This window comes from Antechinus flavipes, chromosome 6, assembly GCF_016432865.1.
Source record: "Antechinus flavipes isolate AdamAnt ecotype Samford, QLD, Australia chromosome 6, AdamAnt_v2, whole genome shotgun sequence".
NCBI classification, from domain to species: Eukaryota; Metazoa; Chordata; class Mammalia; order Dasyuromorphia; family Dasyuridae; genus Antechinus; species Antechinus flavipes.
The window spans coordinates 257,705,338-257,721,235 of record NC_067403.1 but is presented as its reverse complement, the minus strand read 5'-3'; the positions used below and the strand labels follow the sequence as shown (position 1 = coordinate 257,721,235).

Sequence of the window (15,898 nt, the reverse complement as noted above, 5' to 3'; positions counted from 1 at the left end):
AGTTCTGGCAATGTGTGGGTCAATCTTATTAGCAATGTGGACATTTTGCTGTAAGAAATGAAAGAGATGGTTTCTGGAACACCTGGGAAGACAATTTATACAGGAAACAACTATATAGGAAAGATAATCAACTATGAAAGACTGGTAACTGAGCAGTCATCCACCACAATTCTAAGAACTCAGTGTTACAGATGACATGATGTAGTGGGATAAACACAAAGTTTGGAGACAGGGGACTTGGATTCACATCTCAGCTCAGTCACCTACTTTCTTTATGACCCTTGTCCTCAGTGTCCCCATCTGTAAAATGGGGGGTTTGGACCAGCTGGCCGCTGAGCTTCTTCCTAGCTCTAGAGATTTAAGCTTATGAATCCATGATTGTTTTTTGTTTTATTTATTTTTTTCTGGTTATACATGTACATTTTTTTAAATACACATTTCTTTATGAATCATGTCGGGAGAAAATAATCAGAACAAAGCAAGAAAAATCATGAGGGAGGAAAAAAAAAGAAGAAAAAGGGAAAAAGTGAAACTAGCATGTGTTGATGTACATTCAGTCTCCATAATTCTCTCTCTGGTTGCAGATGTTTTCTAGCCAAAGTTTATTGCGATGGCCTTGGATCACTGAACTGCTGAGAAGAACCGAGTCCTTCATAGGTGATCATTGCACAATCTCGCTGTTACTGTGTACAGTGTGTTCCTGGTTCGGCTCATTGTGCTCAGCATCATGAATCCATGATTTTCTTTTTTTTTTCTTCTTTTTTTAATTATAGCTTTTTATTTACACGATATATATATATGTATATGTATATATATATATGTGTGTACATATATATATGTAATTTTTCAGCATTGACCCTTACAAAACCTTTTGTTCCAATTTTTCCCCTCCTTCCCCCACTCCCTCCCCCAGATGGCAGGTGGACCAATACATGTTAAATATGTTAAAATATATTAAATACAATATATGTATACATGTCCATAGTTGTTTTGCTGCACAAGAAGAATCAGACGTTGAAATAATGCCCAATCAACCTGTGAAGGAAATCAAAAATGCAGGCGGGCAAAGGTAGAGGGATTGGGAATTCGATGTAATGGTTCCTAGTCATTTCCCAGAATTCTTTCCCTGGGTGTAGCTGGTTCAGTTCATTCCTGCTCTATTGGAACTGATTTGATGAACCCATGATTTTCAAGGAAGGAAGGAGTAATTAGCAGGCCTGGAGAATCCTTTGCTCTCCATCTCTTCCGGGTTGTCTCCCCAGTTGGAAGGGAGGACGGCACTGGTTTGGGCCTTCCTCAGCAGAGTGCCCGACACATAATCAAAGCTTAATGACTACTTGCTGACCGACTGACCCAGGGCTCTGGACCCGGCCCAGTTCTAGAGCCTTAGACTATTGCTGTATGACTGTGGGTCTCTCCCAGGACCCCTGGCTTGCCAATGGGTGTTGTGAAAGGCGGGCCTGGACATTGTCTGCTCTTGGGGTTCTGTGCTGTGTAGATCAACAAGGCAGCCCCTTGGTTCCAGATTGGTTTCAGATCCTTGGAAAGGAGAGAGCCAGAGCAGAGCGGATTCCGAGAGGGGCCAGCCTCTGCTGGGAGGCTTGCGGGGGCGTGTGGAGGGGAGGTGGGCAAAGTACTCACGATGCCCTCAAGAGTTAAGCCCTGGAAGAAACAGGATATTCCTAGACCATGGCACGAACAGCTAGGAGCTAGGGACTAGATAGCTAGGGAAAGGGGAGGGGCTGGGGGGGGGGGGGAGAACTAAGTCAGCCCTTCCCTTCTCCAGTCCGCCAGCTGCAGCCTCCTCCCAGCCTCCCCTCCTCTCCCCCTTAACGCTTCCTGTCCCCCTCTCCGTTCCATTTCTCACCTATGTTGGCAGTTAGCAAGAATAAATTACTTTGCAAAAATAGCTCCATTTCACAGGCGATCAACAGAGGTGTGGGGGGAGGGAAGGGCCCAGACCACGGGGAGGGGAGGGGGGCTCGGTCCGAGAAGCCTGCGAAAAGTCCTGGGTCCCGGAGCCCGGGTGATTCCATACCGGGCCTGGCCTTCGGAGCCAGCGTGTCCTACAGGAGGGCGTATGTGTCCCAGCTGGCGCGGGCGATGGGGGAGGGAGGGGGGAGGGCAGGAGCCCGGGGCGTCGGGGGCATCCGGGGAAGGGAAGGAGGCGGCGGGGTTCGGGCGGGGGCAAGCTCTCCCCGGGCCCCGTGTTAGTCACACCCCTCCCTGTAAGGGAGCCCGCGCGGAGCGTGCGGACCCGGGCCACCAGTGCGGGGGCCGGGAGGGGGCGGGAGTCGGCTGGCGGCGGGGGAAGCGGACGCAGTTCATGATCTGGGAGGGGGGAGCGGGGCCAGGGTAAGTGTGTGCGCGAGGGTGAGTGCGCCCGTCCCCGCGTGTCCCCGCGGCGCGGCGCCGGAGAGGACACGAGGCGGTCACTGACGCGGGTCCCGGGTGGGAGGCAGGCGGCGGCGGCGGCGGACGTAGCTTCGGACCCGGAGCGGCGGGCAGTCGGTCCGGCTGTGTTTGCTCGGCCGTCCAAGAACCAGGTGAGTTCCCCCGCCCTCCTCGCTCTCAGCAGCCCGGGCACAGCGCACCCCAAGAGCCCCCCAGGAGACCCCGAAGCCCCCGATCCCGCACCCGTGTCAGACCCTGCCGGGGGCGCTCCGTCTGGGGCAGACATCCCCCCAGAACCGGGAGCAAGCCCCCGCCTCTCCTGACACCTAGCCTCCCCCCTCGCCATCCCACTGGGGAAGAACCGCTCCTCCCCCCACCTGTCGCCCGCGACAGAAACCCGACAGACCTGCCCCAGATTGGAGGGGGGGGGGCTCCCGTGGGCGAGACCTCCCAACCTCCCCCTCATTGCCGCCCAAAAGACCATCCCCTGAGAAAGACGTGTCCCCAGAAAGGAGACTTCCCCTCCAAGGTCACCCCACAGACCCCCCCAAATACAAACAGAAGCCCTTCCCATCCTCCCTAACAGCACGTGACCTTACCTGGGGTCTGGTCCGTCCATCTCCAGCCCCCAGAGTCCCCCTTCCCGCCCCCCCCCCCCCCAGCTGAGCTGACCGCCGGAAACCGCCCGGACCGCTATAGGTTGTCAGTCAGCACCTGGCCTGGGCCAGAGCCCCGAGGGCTTGTCCTCCTGAGGGGTCTCCCCCGCAGTCCGGCCAGCTGGGGTCCGGGGTCACTCCCAGAGTCCCCCCTTCTGCCCGGTCCTTCCCACCGCGCTGACCTTCCCCACGGAATTATCCCCTCCCTTTGTCCCTCCTCCCTCCCATCGGCCTCTCCCTTCTCTCGGCCCCCGCCTCCCATTTGCCCCCCTCCCCGGGTTAACCCCCACATGGCACCGGGAACTCCTTCCTAGGGACCTTGTGGCCGCGTCCCGTGGCCATGGCCGGCGCCCGTGGGGAGAAGGTCACCATGCAGGAGCATATGGCCATCAACGTGAGCCCGGGCCCCATCCGCCCCATCCGCCAGATCTCCGACTACTTCCCCCACTTCTACCCCTTCGCCCCCGCCCTGCTCCGGCCCCGGCCCGCCCCTCTGCGCGCCCTCCCCAGCGGGCCGGCCCCGGAGCCAGCCTCGGGCAGCCCCCTGGAGGAAGCTGGGCCGCCCGCAAAGCCCCCCGGGCTGCCCCTGGGCCCGGAGCAGGAGCAGGATGGAGACTCGGATGACAGCAGTGAGCGCTCGGGCCCTGGGGTCTGTCAGGGAGCGGGAGGGGGAGGAGAGGGGAGAAGGGGAAGGGGGAGGAGAAGGAGGGGGAGGGAGCCCCAGCACTCTGCCCTCCCTCACCTGGGCTGCCTCAGGCGGCCCCGGCAAGAAGCTCCCGCCCCAGCCCCGCACCCAGCTGGGACAGGATCATCTCCCATCTGGAACGTACATCCCAGCCACGGCCCCACCCGGGCTGCTCTTAGACAGCTGGGCCCGCTCACGCACACATTCACACACACTCACACACAACTCTCTCACACACTCACAGACACACACACAACTCACACACACACAGACACATACACATCACACACTCAGACACACTGACACACACAGCACTCAGACACACTGACAGACACACACACTGACACACACACACTCAGACACAACACTCAGACACACTGACACTCAAACACACAATACACACAGCACAAACACACAAATCATACACACACTCACTGACACAACTCACACACAAATCACACACTCACACACATACACAATGACACACTCAGACACAACACTCAGATACACTGACACTCAGACACACACAACACACACACACACATCCAACACACACACACTCACACGCACAGCTGCTCCCAGCCGCAGGTGCTGTCAGGGCTGCGTCAGAGAGAAGGTGACCCTCCCTTCAGCCCAGCCGGTTCCCTGGGGGAGGGGGCCACAGCAATAGAACCCAGGCTAGAGGTCACATGGCCGCGGGGAGCTGACTCGGGAAGGTCCTGGGCATCCCCCCGCCTCTGCCGCCCTTCCAACTCAGAGCGTGTGGACACGGCCCCCGGCCCGGGCGTAGACCCGAGTTCTTGGGAGACCTCGCACCCGCGCCCCGTCCCCTGCCGGTTTGTGATTTGAGCCAAAGCCCTTCCTCAGCCCCCAGTCAGTCAATAAGCATTGCTAGAAACGCCTACAGGGCGCTAACCACCGGACAGCCGGAAGCGCCGGCCACGGACGGGATAGAGAAGCAACCGTGGCGGAGGGAAGGCGCTAGAACTCTGGCCGTTTGAGGAAGGCTTCCCGGAGACGGGGGACTGCCATCGGGACCTCCAGGAAGCCAGGAGAACCTGGAGCTCACGGCCGGCCCCCTCCCTCCACAGCCGCCCTGGGCTCCCTTGAATTCACCCTCCTCTTGGACCAGCAGAACTGCGTCCTGCACTGCACGATCCATCGAGCCAAGGTGAGAGGATGGGCCGGGGGCGGGGCCGGGAGTGGGGGGGGGGGCAGCAATTTCCCCCTCCTGCCCCCTCCTCCCCTTTGGGAAACTGTCCTCCAGGGCCTGAAGCCTTTGGACTCGGGCTCCATCGACACCTTCGTGAAGGCGAACCTGCTGCCGGGAATGAGCAAGGTAGTGACGGGGAAGGGCTGGGGAAGGGGGACTGGGGGGAGGGGGGGTCGAGGAGAGGAAGCCGAGAGCAGGAAAGGCACAGACTCGAGGGAGCCAGGGCCCCCGGGGCTGGCGGGCACGTGGGAGCCCCCATCCTGCCCCGCCCTCCAGGAACCTCCCGGATGTCAGGGAGCGAAGCCCGGTGGCCGGGGGACGAGTGCTGGAGCAGGGGCGCTTCTCTCAAAATCCCACTGCCCCCTCAGTCCAGAGCACGTTAGGGCACAGGCTGGGGTTGTGTGCCGCCAGGTGGCGCTGCAGCGCCTAGAGCATTAGCCAGAGCCTGGAAGAGTCCTCTTCATGAGTTCAAATCCAGTCTCAGACACGCCCTGGCTGTGTGACCCTGCACAAGTCACTTGCCTCAGTTTCCTCATCTGTAAATGAGCTGGAGAAGGAAATGGCCAACCGCGCCAGTATTCAATTCAAATTCAAAGACGTTTCCTCCCGGAAGGAAAGCTATGGCAAACTTGGACACTGAACGACAGCCGCGTCCCCTGCCCACAGAGGCCCAGAGTCAGCACGATAGTTTTTCCCATGGGGCTCTAGGGCCGCGACAGCAGCACGTTAAGGAAAGCTGAGCAGGGGAGGACCAGCGCTTCCTACTGGGCTGGAGAAGACTGTGGGGCCTCCCTGGGACAGCAGGGAGAAGACCCAAAGAAATCGGGGACCGGCAGGACAAAGAAGCTGAAGCTCAGCCACTCTGGCCACAGGATGAGAAGGGGGGGAGCACTGGTGTTGGGAGAGGCCGAAGGCAAGAGGAGAAAGGGACGGCGGAGGGGGCTGGGTGAGCAGCAGTGTCATGGGAGCCATGAACGGGAGCTTACACGGACTGGAGGGGGTGGAGGCGGGCAGGGCCCGGAATGCCGTGGGCCCAGAGGTCAGAAAGTCGGACAGAGGAGATCCGGGAAGGCTTCCCGAAGGAGGTGGACTTCGGGGTCGTGAAGGATGAGTAGGACTTTGTTGTGGAGGGGGGGCTACAGCATAAACACGGACAGGATGAAGATGGGGAGAATGAGGCGAGGGGCAGCTAAGGCTGGATGGGGATGTTGGGACCTCGAATGTCAGAAAAGGAGAGGGCCTTGAAAAGTTCTTGGGCAAGAGGCGACAACAATATTCGTAATCTCACATTTAAATAGTATTTCCAAATTTTAAAAAATTGGGGTAGATAGTATGCTTTTGTTCCCATTTTACATATGAGGAAACTGAGGCTTTGAGAGGCTAATAAGCCCAAGGGAGTGAATGCTAAGGCAGGATCGGACCCAGGCCCTCGGCTCCAAGCTCGTGCCCTTCCCACAATGGTTGGGGAAGGCGGCGGGATAAGCAGGGAGCAGAGGGACTGGGGCATGATTAGGGCATTTTGGATAAGACAGCAGCGGTGGGGGCCTCCCGGGCTCCTCCTGATCCTGGTCACGGGCGCAGCCTCCAGCAGGGTGGACGGGGAGACGGGAAGGGAAGAATATGGGGAGTGGTCCCGCCTGGGCAGGGGAAGGCCCCGCTCTGAACCGCACGGAGGGCAGTCTGGAGGGCGGCGGGCAGAGGGCAGCCGGCTTATCCAGGACAAGCTCAGCATTGCCCGGGCCAGAGGCGGCAGCGGGAGCCTCCCAGCCCCGGGGAGCTGGGCCCGGGCCCCTTCGCAGCCACCCTGCCCCTTCCTCCCAGGCAAGTCAGCTGCGCACGCGGACGGTGCGGGCCAGCCGGGGGCCGCACTGGGACGAGACGCTCACCTACCACGGCTTCACCTGCCAGGACGCCGGGCGCAAGACTCTGCGGTGAGCCCCTGCCGCCCACCCGGGTCCTTCACCCCGCCAGGGAGCGCTCAGCCTTTGGGCCCCCTGCCGCCCCTTTGGGTCCTTCACCCTGCCAGGGAGCGCTCAGTCAGCCTTCGGGCCCCCTGCTGGAGCCTCCCTGGGCATAACGTTCTTGGATGGCCCTCCTTCCCCCCTCTCCCCCACCCCTTCCCCCGCCCAAGGTGGCAGTACATTCGCAGCCACCAAAAATGAGGCCGGAGCCCCCTCCTGGGGCTGTTGGGGAGAGGTGGGGCCGGAAGGGAAGGGGGCTGGTCCTGGGGGTGGTCTGGGCCCCGGCAGAGTGAGGGAAGGCCCGGGCCCTGGGAGAGCTCTAGGGCAGGCCTGGGCCAGCTGGAGGGGGCCTGGCAGAAGCTCCAATGCCCAGAGATCCCTCACGGCTCCCAGCCAGGCTCTGGAAGGAAACCGTGTCTGTTGAGTGCTTATAGACCCGCGCCAGGGCCAGGTAAGCACTGGCGATCCCTGCTGCCCGCCACGGATCCGACCGCTGGCCCTGGGTGTAGCTGCCCGGGGCTCCGTGCCCTGGCGTGGCCCAGGGCGGGGGGGCGGCGATGCTCCAGATGCCCGAATGGACCGTGGCAGCGGACTGGGGAGTGGGATACCAGGCCGGCCTAGGAGGGCAGATGGCAGAAAGGGGCATGCGCCCACCAAGAGGGCACCGGGGAGTGACTGGGGGTAACCAGGGGCTGTAGGCCCTCCCCAAAGTACAGCCTGACTCCGCTGTAACTAGGGTGAGGTGATCAGGGCACTTCTCCAGGGTGCCAAAATTTACAGGGGGCACCAGCAGCATTTTCAATCCTTCAGATACGTGGAAACACTTGACTAAAAATAGTTAAAATGGGAAGAGAGCAGGGGGCCACTTCCTGATCCCCCCCAGGTGGAAGCTCCCTCAGCCGCTGCCTTGCCTCCCAGTATTCCCGGCTCCTCCCCTCCTCGGTTCCTGCCAACAACCAAACTGAAATCGAGGGTTTGCCCTTTTCTCCGGGTGCAAAAATTGCCAGCTGGGGCTTGACTGGGAAGCCCTGAGACTCCTGGGAGCCGAGAGATGGCGGACGGAGCATCGGGATGAAGATGGGGGGGGGGGTGCCCGGAGACAGCAGAGGGGACCCCAGCCTGGGGGAGGGGCCAGAGGCTGGGCCGGGAGGGTGGAACCCGGACCGACCGGAGCAGTGACGGGCAGGGGTCGGGGGCAGGCTGTGCGTGTGCGAGGAGTCGCGCCTGCGGAGGCGGGCAGAGCCCCTGGGGGAGCTGCGGGTGCCCCTGAAGAAGCTGGCGCCCAACCTGACCCGGAGCTTCGACATCTGCCTGGAGAAGAGGCGCCTGGTGAGAGAGGCCAGGGGGCAGGAGGGGTGGGGGAGGGGTGAACTTGGGGGAGGGGCTGTGGTGCCCGTGACCTTCTGCCTTGTGGGGTTTCAGAGCAAGAGGCCCCGCAGCCTGGACACTGCCAGAGGCATGGCCCTGTATGAGGAGGTAGGTGCGCTGGGCGGGGCGGGGCTAGAACGCCCCTTCACCTTGCCACAGTCCTGCCTCTGGGCTCGGGGGCTGCCCCTCCATGGCCCCCATCAGCTATTTCAGGCTCAGCCTTCCTGACTAACCTTGGGGCGGCAGCCGAGGGCAGGGACCCCCGAGACGGGGTTGTAGGGTCAGGACATCCATGGCGGCCGCAGGGCTGGTGCCGAGGGGGGAGGGGGGGGGGGGCACCTGCCTCTCTTCTGGCCTCCACCCAGTGCCCACTTCTGCGGCCCACACTGCCCCCTGGGGGGCAGATCGTGTCCCTGCCACTCCAGGGCAGAGCCAGGCCACCAGGGCTGGCAAAGAATGCTAGGATGGCAGCAGTCACTCATGTGGCCCGTTCCCCTGGAGACCCCTGACCTGCCCCCGGCCCCGCAGGAGGAGGTGGAAGCGGCGGGGGAGGAGCGGGGCCGGATTCTGCTGTCCCTCTGCTACAGCTCCCAGCGGGGGGGCCTGCTGGTCGGGGTCTTACGCTGCGCCCACCTGGCCCCCATGGATGCCAACGGGTACTCGGACCCTTTCGTGCGCATGTGAGTGAGCGGGGGTGCTGGGAGCCGGGTCACCGGGATGCAAACCCCCCCCGGCCCCCCATCTGGGCGCTCCCCAGCCAGCCCCGGTTCTCGCCCCTCAGCTTCCTCCGACCAAACGCGGGTAAGAAGTCCAAATACAAGACGACGGTGCGGAAGAAGACCCTGAACCCAGAGTTCAATGAGGTGAGTGGGGGGCCTGGCCGGGCCCCGGGCCCTGCCCCCGAGGTGCCCGGGGCCGCCGGTGACCAGGCCGTGTGCGCAGGAGTTCTTCTACGCGGGGCAGAGGGAGGAGCTCGCCCAGAAGACGCTGCTGGTGTCGGTGTGGGACTATGACCTGGGCACGGCCAACGACTTCATCGGTGAGGGCCGGGGGCAGGGCCGGGGGGCGGGCGGCCCCGGGGCACGGCTGACGGGCACACTCCCCCAGGCGGGGTGCAGCTGAGCATCAACTCCACCGGGGAGAAGCTTCGGCACTGGCGCGAGTGCCTGGCCCGCAGCGACCGGCGCCTGGAGCTCTGGCACCCGCTCGACGGAGCCCACCCCCAGCTGGGCGACTAGGCCCGGAGGGGACCGCGAGGAGCAAGGCGGAGGAGCCCCTGCATGGGCCCTTTTGGGGCGGCTCCCCTCCTTTCCTGCACTCTCCAATAAACACTGGTTCAACGCAGGAGGCTCTGCTGTGCCCATTTCTCAGGCTGTGGCCCCCTCGCCCGTGGGGCTGACCCGGCCCCGGTGAGACCCTCTAGGCCGAGCTCCCGGGCCCGATGAGCAGAGCCACGATGGGACCCCCCTCCCTCTGGCCCAAGCCCCCAGGGAGCAGACGGGGCTAAATAGAGACTCAGGAGCGGCCCGAGGGCAGCCCTGACTTTATTCACACAAACCAGGACGGGAAGGGGGAGGAGGGTGGCGGGCTCCGGCCTAGGCCGCCTGGCGGGCCGAGTAGCCCTTGGCAAACCGGTGCATCCGGTCCTCGAGCTCGGGGCGAAAGTGGCGGATCAGGCCCTGCTCGGGAGGAACGGGAGGGAGCTCAGGGTCAGAGGCCCCCCAAAGGATCCCCTGCTCCCACCAGGGCCTTCCCCACATTCCCTGCCCCGCCCCGCCCCCAGTACCTGCACAGGCCAGGCGGCCCCATCGCCCAGGGCACAGATGGTGTGGCCCTCAATCTGCTTGCTGATCTCCCAGAGGGCATCGATCTCAGACACGCGGGCGTCCCCCTTGACGAACCGCCACATCACTTTGTTCATCCAGTCCACACCTGGGGGGCCGGGAGAAGGGGTTCTGGTAGCCTCCCCCTCGCGCCCCGGCCGGCCCCCCAGGCCTCCCCCCACCCCCCGCCCGGGTGCTCACCCTCCCGACAAGGCGTGCACTGGCCACAGCTCTCGTGTTTGTAGAACTCGATGAGGCGGGCGATGGCTTTCACGATGTCTGTCTGAGGGGGCAGGAGGAGCGGGCGCTGAGGCAGGGGCAGTGCAGGGGCAGGACCCGGGGACAGCCCCTCCCCCAGGCCGAGGGCAAGGCTTCCGGCAGCGGGGGTCCGATCCTTACCGATCGGTTCATGACGATGACGGCGGCCGTCCCCAGCCCCGTCTGCGCTTGAATCAGCCCATCGAAGTCCATCAGGACCGTCTCGCAAACAGACTTGGGGATGAGAGGGGTAGAGGAGCCCCCGGGGATCACCGCCAGCAGGTTGTCCCAGCCTCCGGTCACACCACCTGGGGGCCAGAGCACCGGTCAGCCCCGGCCTCCAGCCCCAGTGCTCCCTCTCCTAGCCCCCAGCCCCGGTGCTCCCTCCCCCGGCCCCCAGCCCCAGTGCTCCCTCCCCCGGCCTCCAGCCCTGGTGCTCCCTCCCCCGGCCCCCAGCCCCGGCCCTCACCCGCGTGCTTCTCGATCAGCTCCTTGAGCGGCACCGACATCTCCTCCTCCACGGTGCAGGGGTAGTTGACGTGGCCCGAGATGTTAAAGAGTTTCGTGCCCGAGTTCCGCTCCCGGCCAAAGCTGGCAAACCAGGACCCGCCGCGGCGGCAGATGGTGGGGGACACGGCCACGGTCTCCACGTTGGCCACGGTGGTGGGGCAGCCGAACACGCCTGCCGGCGGAGAGAGGTCTGGGCCGCCGGCCCCGCCACAGGGAGCCCGACCCCTCCCTCCCTCTGCTGGGGGTGCAGTGCCCCGCGCACCCTGGGGTCGGGGGTCCCTAGAGGGCCCGGACGAGCCTTCCCACCTCCGCCACTGGGGCAGGTCCCCGAGCCCTCCCACAGGCTCCTGGGGAGCCCCTCCTCCACACGGAGCCCCGCGGTGGCTGGCGGCCTTTCCCTCTGCGCCTCCGAGGTGGGCACGTACCCACGTCCGCAGGGAACGGCGGCTTGAGGCGGGGCTTGCCCTGCTTGCCCTCGATGGACTCGATGAGCGCCGTCTCCTCCCCGCAGATGTAGGCCCCGGCCCCGCGCACCACAAACACGTCGAAGTCGTAGCCGGACCCGCAGGCGTTCTTGCCGATCAGCCCGGCCTCGTAGGCCTCCCGGATGGCCACCTGGGGAGAGGGGGAGGGGCGGGCGCGGTGAGAGGGGCGGGCGCGAGGAGGCCGTGGGCAGGGGCTCGCGGCGCGGCGCCCTCACCTGCAGGTTGGAGGCCTCGTTGTAGAACTCGCCCCGGATGTAGATGTAGGCGGCGCGGGCACCCATGGCCCGGCCCCCGATCAGGCAGCCCTCCACCAGCTTGTGGGGGTCGTGCCGCATGATCTCGCGGTCCTTGCAGGTCCCCGGCTCCCCCTCGTCCGCATTCACCACCAGGTATTTTGGCCTGGGGGAGCCGGGGATGGGTCAGCCAGGGTAAGCGCCCAGCGTCCCCTCCCACGTCACCCCCGCTGCCCATCCCCAGGGACGCGGCTTTCTCTGGCATCCGCCGGCTCTGCCAGTCTCCACATCAACCCACACGACCTTGGCTGTCCCCTCCGCCACGACCACCAGCCTTCCCAGCCTGTGCCTGAAACCCAGCTCAAGGGGGAACTCCTCCCCCCACAGAGGGCACGGCCTCCCCCCTCCTCCCACTGGCACAGACCGAACTCCTCCCCCCACAGAGGGCACGGCCCCCTCCTCCCACTGGCACAGACCGAACTCCTCCCCCCACGGAGGGCACAGCCCCCTCCTCCCACTGGCACAGACCGAACTCCTGCCCCAGGAAGCCTCAGAGCAGTCTTGGGGGAAGGGAAGCCGCGGGCCCCAGGTGAGGCTGGGGCTGCTGCTGCCACCAGCCCCATCTCCTCCCCCACCTCCCATGCTCCTCCTCCCCCCCGCCCCACCTGCCGTCAGACGGCTTGTTCATGAAGCTCCACTTGAGGCCGGTGGGGAAGCCGGCCCCCCCGCGGCCCCGCAGGCCCGAGGTCTTGATCTCGCCCAGGATCCAGTCGGGCCCCTTCAGCAGGATCTCCTTGGTCTTATACCAGTCACCCCGACTCAGGGCCCCTTTTAGCCTGTGGGGATGTGGGGGGGGGGATGGATGAGCCCCCGGAGACAATTCCGCCCCGGCCCCTCCCCCCGAGCGAGGCCCAAGAGCCCTTCAGCACCTCCAGTCATGGCGGCCGTACAGGTTGGTAAAGATCCGGTCCTCGTCCTTCAAGGACCCATATGTTGTTTTCTTGGGGGTCGCCTGTGGAGAAGAGAGGCTCTGGAAAGCCGGTGGTGCAGGAGGCAGGGTCCGGGGTGGGGGGGCCTGGGTGGGAGCCCCCTCCTGCCCTCAGTGAACCCCCCCATGCCTTCCAGCCTTCATTCCTTTTCTGCCCCCCCCACGGCCCCCATCACTCAAACTCAGTTCAAGACTGAAGCTCCAGGAGAAGCTCAAAGTCCACTGAGAGTGACCAGCAGAGGGGACATGAGGTGACACAGTTCAAGGTCAAATGTCCCTGGGGCAAAAGCAGCCTGAGGAGGGCTGGGAGGGCAAGGTCACCTAAGGTCACAGTATTGGGGAGGGGGCGTGCCCCCCCCCAGAGCTGAGATCCAGACCAGGGAGTGACCGGATTCACTTCCTACCAAACCACCAGTCGGGGCTGTTTCCCTGCCCAGGCGACTTCCAAGGTCCCTCCCGGGTATGATAATACTAAATAATAAGGGTCGGACGGCATTCTGGGGATCACTTTCCAAAGCTGACGTCATTTGATTGCCCCGCTATGCCGGGTCCATTGTGCAGATGAGAAAACGGAGGCTGAGGCTGAGTGACTGGTCCAGGGTCACACAGGGTGGGGGGAGGGGTGGTCTTGAGCTCAGCCCCTTAACCTGCCCCCATTGCCTGTGGTCCCAAGAAGCAGATGGGAAAGGAGGAGGAGAGGGGCTTGGGGGGGCCTGACAGCTGGACCGGGGCCAAAGTGACCACTTAGTAATCAAGAGGCTCCTCCCATTGATAGCAGCCCCGCCCCCTCCCAAGGTCCCCCGATAAGTCCCGCCCCTTCCCCACTCCCAGCCCCCAGTGACACCGCTCCCTGACACCACACGAGCCAGTAGTCCCGCCCCAGGCCACACCCGCCCCCGTGACCCCGCCCCCTCCCCGCAGGACCCAGCGGGAAGGACTTACTGTCCCCACCTCCTGGAAGGTAAGCCGGGCCAGACTCCTGGAGGAGAGCGCCCCCCGCACAAGCCGCTGCGCCGCCAGCATCGTGCGGGCCGGAGAGGGGAGCGCGGGCGGCGGGAGGAGGACCGAGGTTTCGCGGCGCCGCTGCCTCCCAAGGCGCGGACCTTCCCGCTGTCACCTTCGCTCCGCGGACAGGCAGAAGCCCGGGCCGTGGCGCAGGAGTTTAACGTCACACGCCTCATCGCGCGCTGGCGTCACGGGACCGCAAGGCTCCGCCTCCGCGCTGGCGTCCGTCCGCCTGCGTCGCGCCGTTCTGTCCCGGGACCTTCTGGGAATTGTAGTATGGCCTCTCCTGGAGCGCGGGCTCCTTGGCAGGTTCTCACGCCTGCGCTCTGAGGCTCCTCCTCCGGCCTCTGCCTGCCGCCGTCTGGTGGCGGAAAATGAGGTTGGAGCCCAGGTTACGCTACTATGTAGCCGCCTGGGAGCGTCTGGAGATAAATAGGGCCCCGCTCACATGCAGAAAGCGAAGGGCCTTGTTGGTAATAAATGGGGAAATGTGTGTAAAGGAACTGTCCATCTTCTATCCCAAGGAGATCGTGGGGGGGGGGGGGGGGACCCACGTGTGCAAACTGTCTGCGGCGGCCCTTGTAGGGGCCAGAAACTGAGGGATGCCCAGGGGAGAGGGGGAGGGGGGAGAAGTTGTGGTATATGAATGTTATGGAATATTCTTGTTCTGAAAGAAACGCCCTGCAGGAGGATTGCAGAGGAGAGACCGACAGGAACTAATGCCGAGGGAAGGGAGAGCATTGTGCTCCGCAGCAAGAATATACCGTGGTCAGTTCTGGTGGACGTGGCTCTTGTCCACAATGAGATATTCAAACCAGTTCCAACTGTTCAGTGATGGAGAGAGCCGTCTCCACCGCAGGGAGGATGGTGGGAGCTGAGTGTGGGCCCCAACATAGCGTTCTTACTCTTTCCGTTGCTGTTTGCTCGCATTGTTTTCTTTCTCATTTTTCTCCTTTTTGATCTGATTTTTCTTATGCAGTGAGATAATTGTAGAAATATGTATACGTATATGGGATTTTACATATGTTTTAACATGTTTAACATATATTGGATTGCTTGCCATCTATGGGGAGGAAAAGGGGGAGAAATTTGGAACACAAAGTTTTACAAGAGTCGATGTTGAAAAATTATCCATGCATATGTTTTGAAAATAAAAGTTTTAATAAAACCAAAAGAATTGACCATGTTTAATCTATAGTGCATTATTTGTTGTCTGCGGGAGAGGCATGGAGGGAAGGAAGAGAGAAAAATTTGGAACACAAAGTTTTGCAAGGGTGAATATCAAAAACTAAATGTGCATGTATTTTGAAAATAAAAAGCTATCCTTATTTAAAAAGAAAGAGAGAGGGAAGGAAGGAAGGAAGAAGGAAAGGAGGGAGGGAGGAAGGGAGGGAAGGAGAGAGGGAGGGAGGAAGGAAAGAAGGAAGGAAGGAAGGAAGGAAGAAAGGAGGGAGGGAGGGAGGAAGGAAGGAGGGAGGAAAGGAGGGAGGGAGGAAGGAAGGAAGGAAGGAAAGAAGGAAGGAAGGAAGGAAGGAAAAGAAAGGAAGGAAAAGAAAGGAAGGAGGAAGGAAGGAAAGAAAGAAAGAAAGAAAGAAAAAAGAAAGAAAGAGAGAGAGAGAGAGAAAGAAAGAAAGAAAGAAAGAAAGAAAGAAAGAAAGAAAAAAGAAAGAAAGAAAGAAAGAGAAAGAAAGAAAGAAAGAAAGAAAGAAAGAGAAAGAAAGAAAGAAAGAAAGAAAGAAAGAAAGAAAGAAAGAAAGAAAGAAAGAAGAAAGAAAGGAAGATCAACTATTGGCAGTCCTATCTCCTTGGCAGTCCGCTCTGGAGTCAGCGATGAGCTGGACTAAGGGACTGGAGATGCCAGAGGCTGCTTCCGTGGGGGCAGGGTAAGTGAAAAGTCTCCAGTGATACCAAAGTTGTGTGTCTGCAGGGGACAGGGGACAGTAGTCCAGATGTCCTCAACAGGAAGTGGGACATGAGCGGCCAGCCAGGGAGAGCAAGATTGAAAACAACGTCCAGAAGAGGACAGCTGGTCAGAGTTCATCCCTGGATCTGAATTCCAGAACAACATCTTCCTCCTGCAGACAAGGATGCGACCCTGTACATGATAATATTTATTGATTACCTCCCCTTACTGTCCTGTGGGTTCACAGAGCTTTGCTGAACTGTCATCATCTAGAAGGGGGAATCCTGCCTTCCCGGTCCTCTGGTTTCTACTGAGAAGTCTCCCTTTTTCCATAAAAACCGCCTGCCCACAATTCCTGCCCTACTGACACATCTCATGACCTGCAGCAAACATTTACTAAATACCTACTCTGTGCC

At 61.6% G+C, this 15,898-nt stretch overlaps 2 protein-coding genes and 1 long non-coding RNA gene across 5 annotated transcripts; 2 read left to right on the top strand and 1 right to left on the bottom strand.

Annotated features, from left to right (window-relative positions):
- The first annotated feature begins 1,927 nt into the window (after positions 1-1,927).
- On the top strand, positions 1,928-9,622 carry LOC127539746 (double C2-like domain-containing protein gamma). Of its 2 annotated transcripts, XM_051964054.1 has the most exons (12): positions 1,928-2,078; positions 2,463-2,546; positions 3,365-3,679; positions 4,827-4,906; positions 5,003-5,074; positions 6,770-6,879; positions 8,109-8,238; positions 8,332-8,385; positions 8,806-8,957; positions 9,059-9,140; positions 9,220-9,316; positions 9,385-9,622. In XM_051964054.1, exons 3-12 carry the CDS (start codon positions 3,391-3,393, stop codon positions 9,513-9,515), a joined length of 1,197 nt encoding a protein of 398 aa, XP_051820014.1. In that variant the 5' UTR covers positions 1,928-2,078; positions 2,463-2,546; positions 3,365-3,390; the 3' UTR covers positions 9,516-9,622. The 2 variants fall into 2 exon arrangements, with proteins under 2 accessions (XP_051820014.1, XP_051820015.1); XM_051964055.1 differs by lacking the exons at positions 1,928-2,078; positions 9,220-9,316 and having other exon boundaries at positions 2,094-2,546; positions 9,385-9,495.
- A 159-nt stretch (positions 9,623-9,781) lies between these two features.
- NDUFV1 (NADH:ubiquinone oxidoreductase core subunit V1) lies at positions 9,782-13,693 on the bottom strand. Of its 2 annotated transcripts, none has more exons than XM_051964052.1 (10): positions 13,517-13,693; positions 12,516-12,598; positions 12,252-12,422; positions 11,569-11,752; positions 11,294-11,483; positions 10,828-11,040; positions 10,500-10,666; positions 10,302-10,383; positions 10,064-10,209; positions 9,782-9,956 (listed from the first exon to the last, which is right to left on the bottom strand). In XM_051964052.1, the coding sequence occupies exons 1-10, from the start codon at positions 13,595-13,597 to the stop codon at positions 9,873-9,875; spliced, it is 1,401 nt and encodes a 466-aa protein (XP_051820012.1). In that variant the 5' UTR covers positions 13,598-13,693; the 3' UTR covers positions 9,782-9,872. The 2 variants fall into 2 exon arrangements, with proteins under 2 accessions (XP_051820012.1, XP_051820013.1); XM_051964053.1 differs by having other exon boundaries at positions 13,526-13,693.
- A 136-nt stretch (positions 13,694-13,829) lies between these two features.
- On the top strand, positions 13,830-14,756 carry LOC127539747 (uncharacterized). The gene is made up of 2 exons (XR_007948029.1): positions 13,830-14,052; positions 14,254-14,756. It is a non-coding gene; the product is annotated as an uncharacterized LOC127539747 (long non-coding RNA).
- Positions 14,757-15,898: the final 1,142 nt, after the last annotated feature.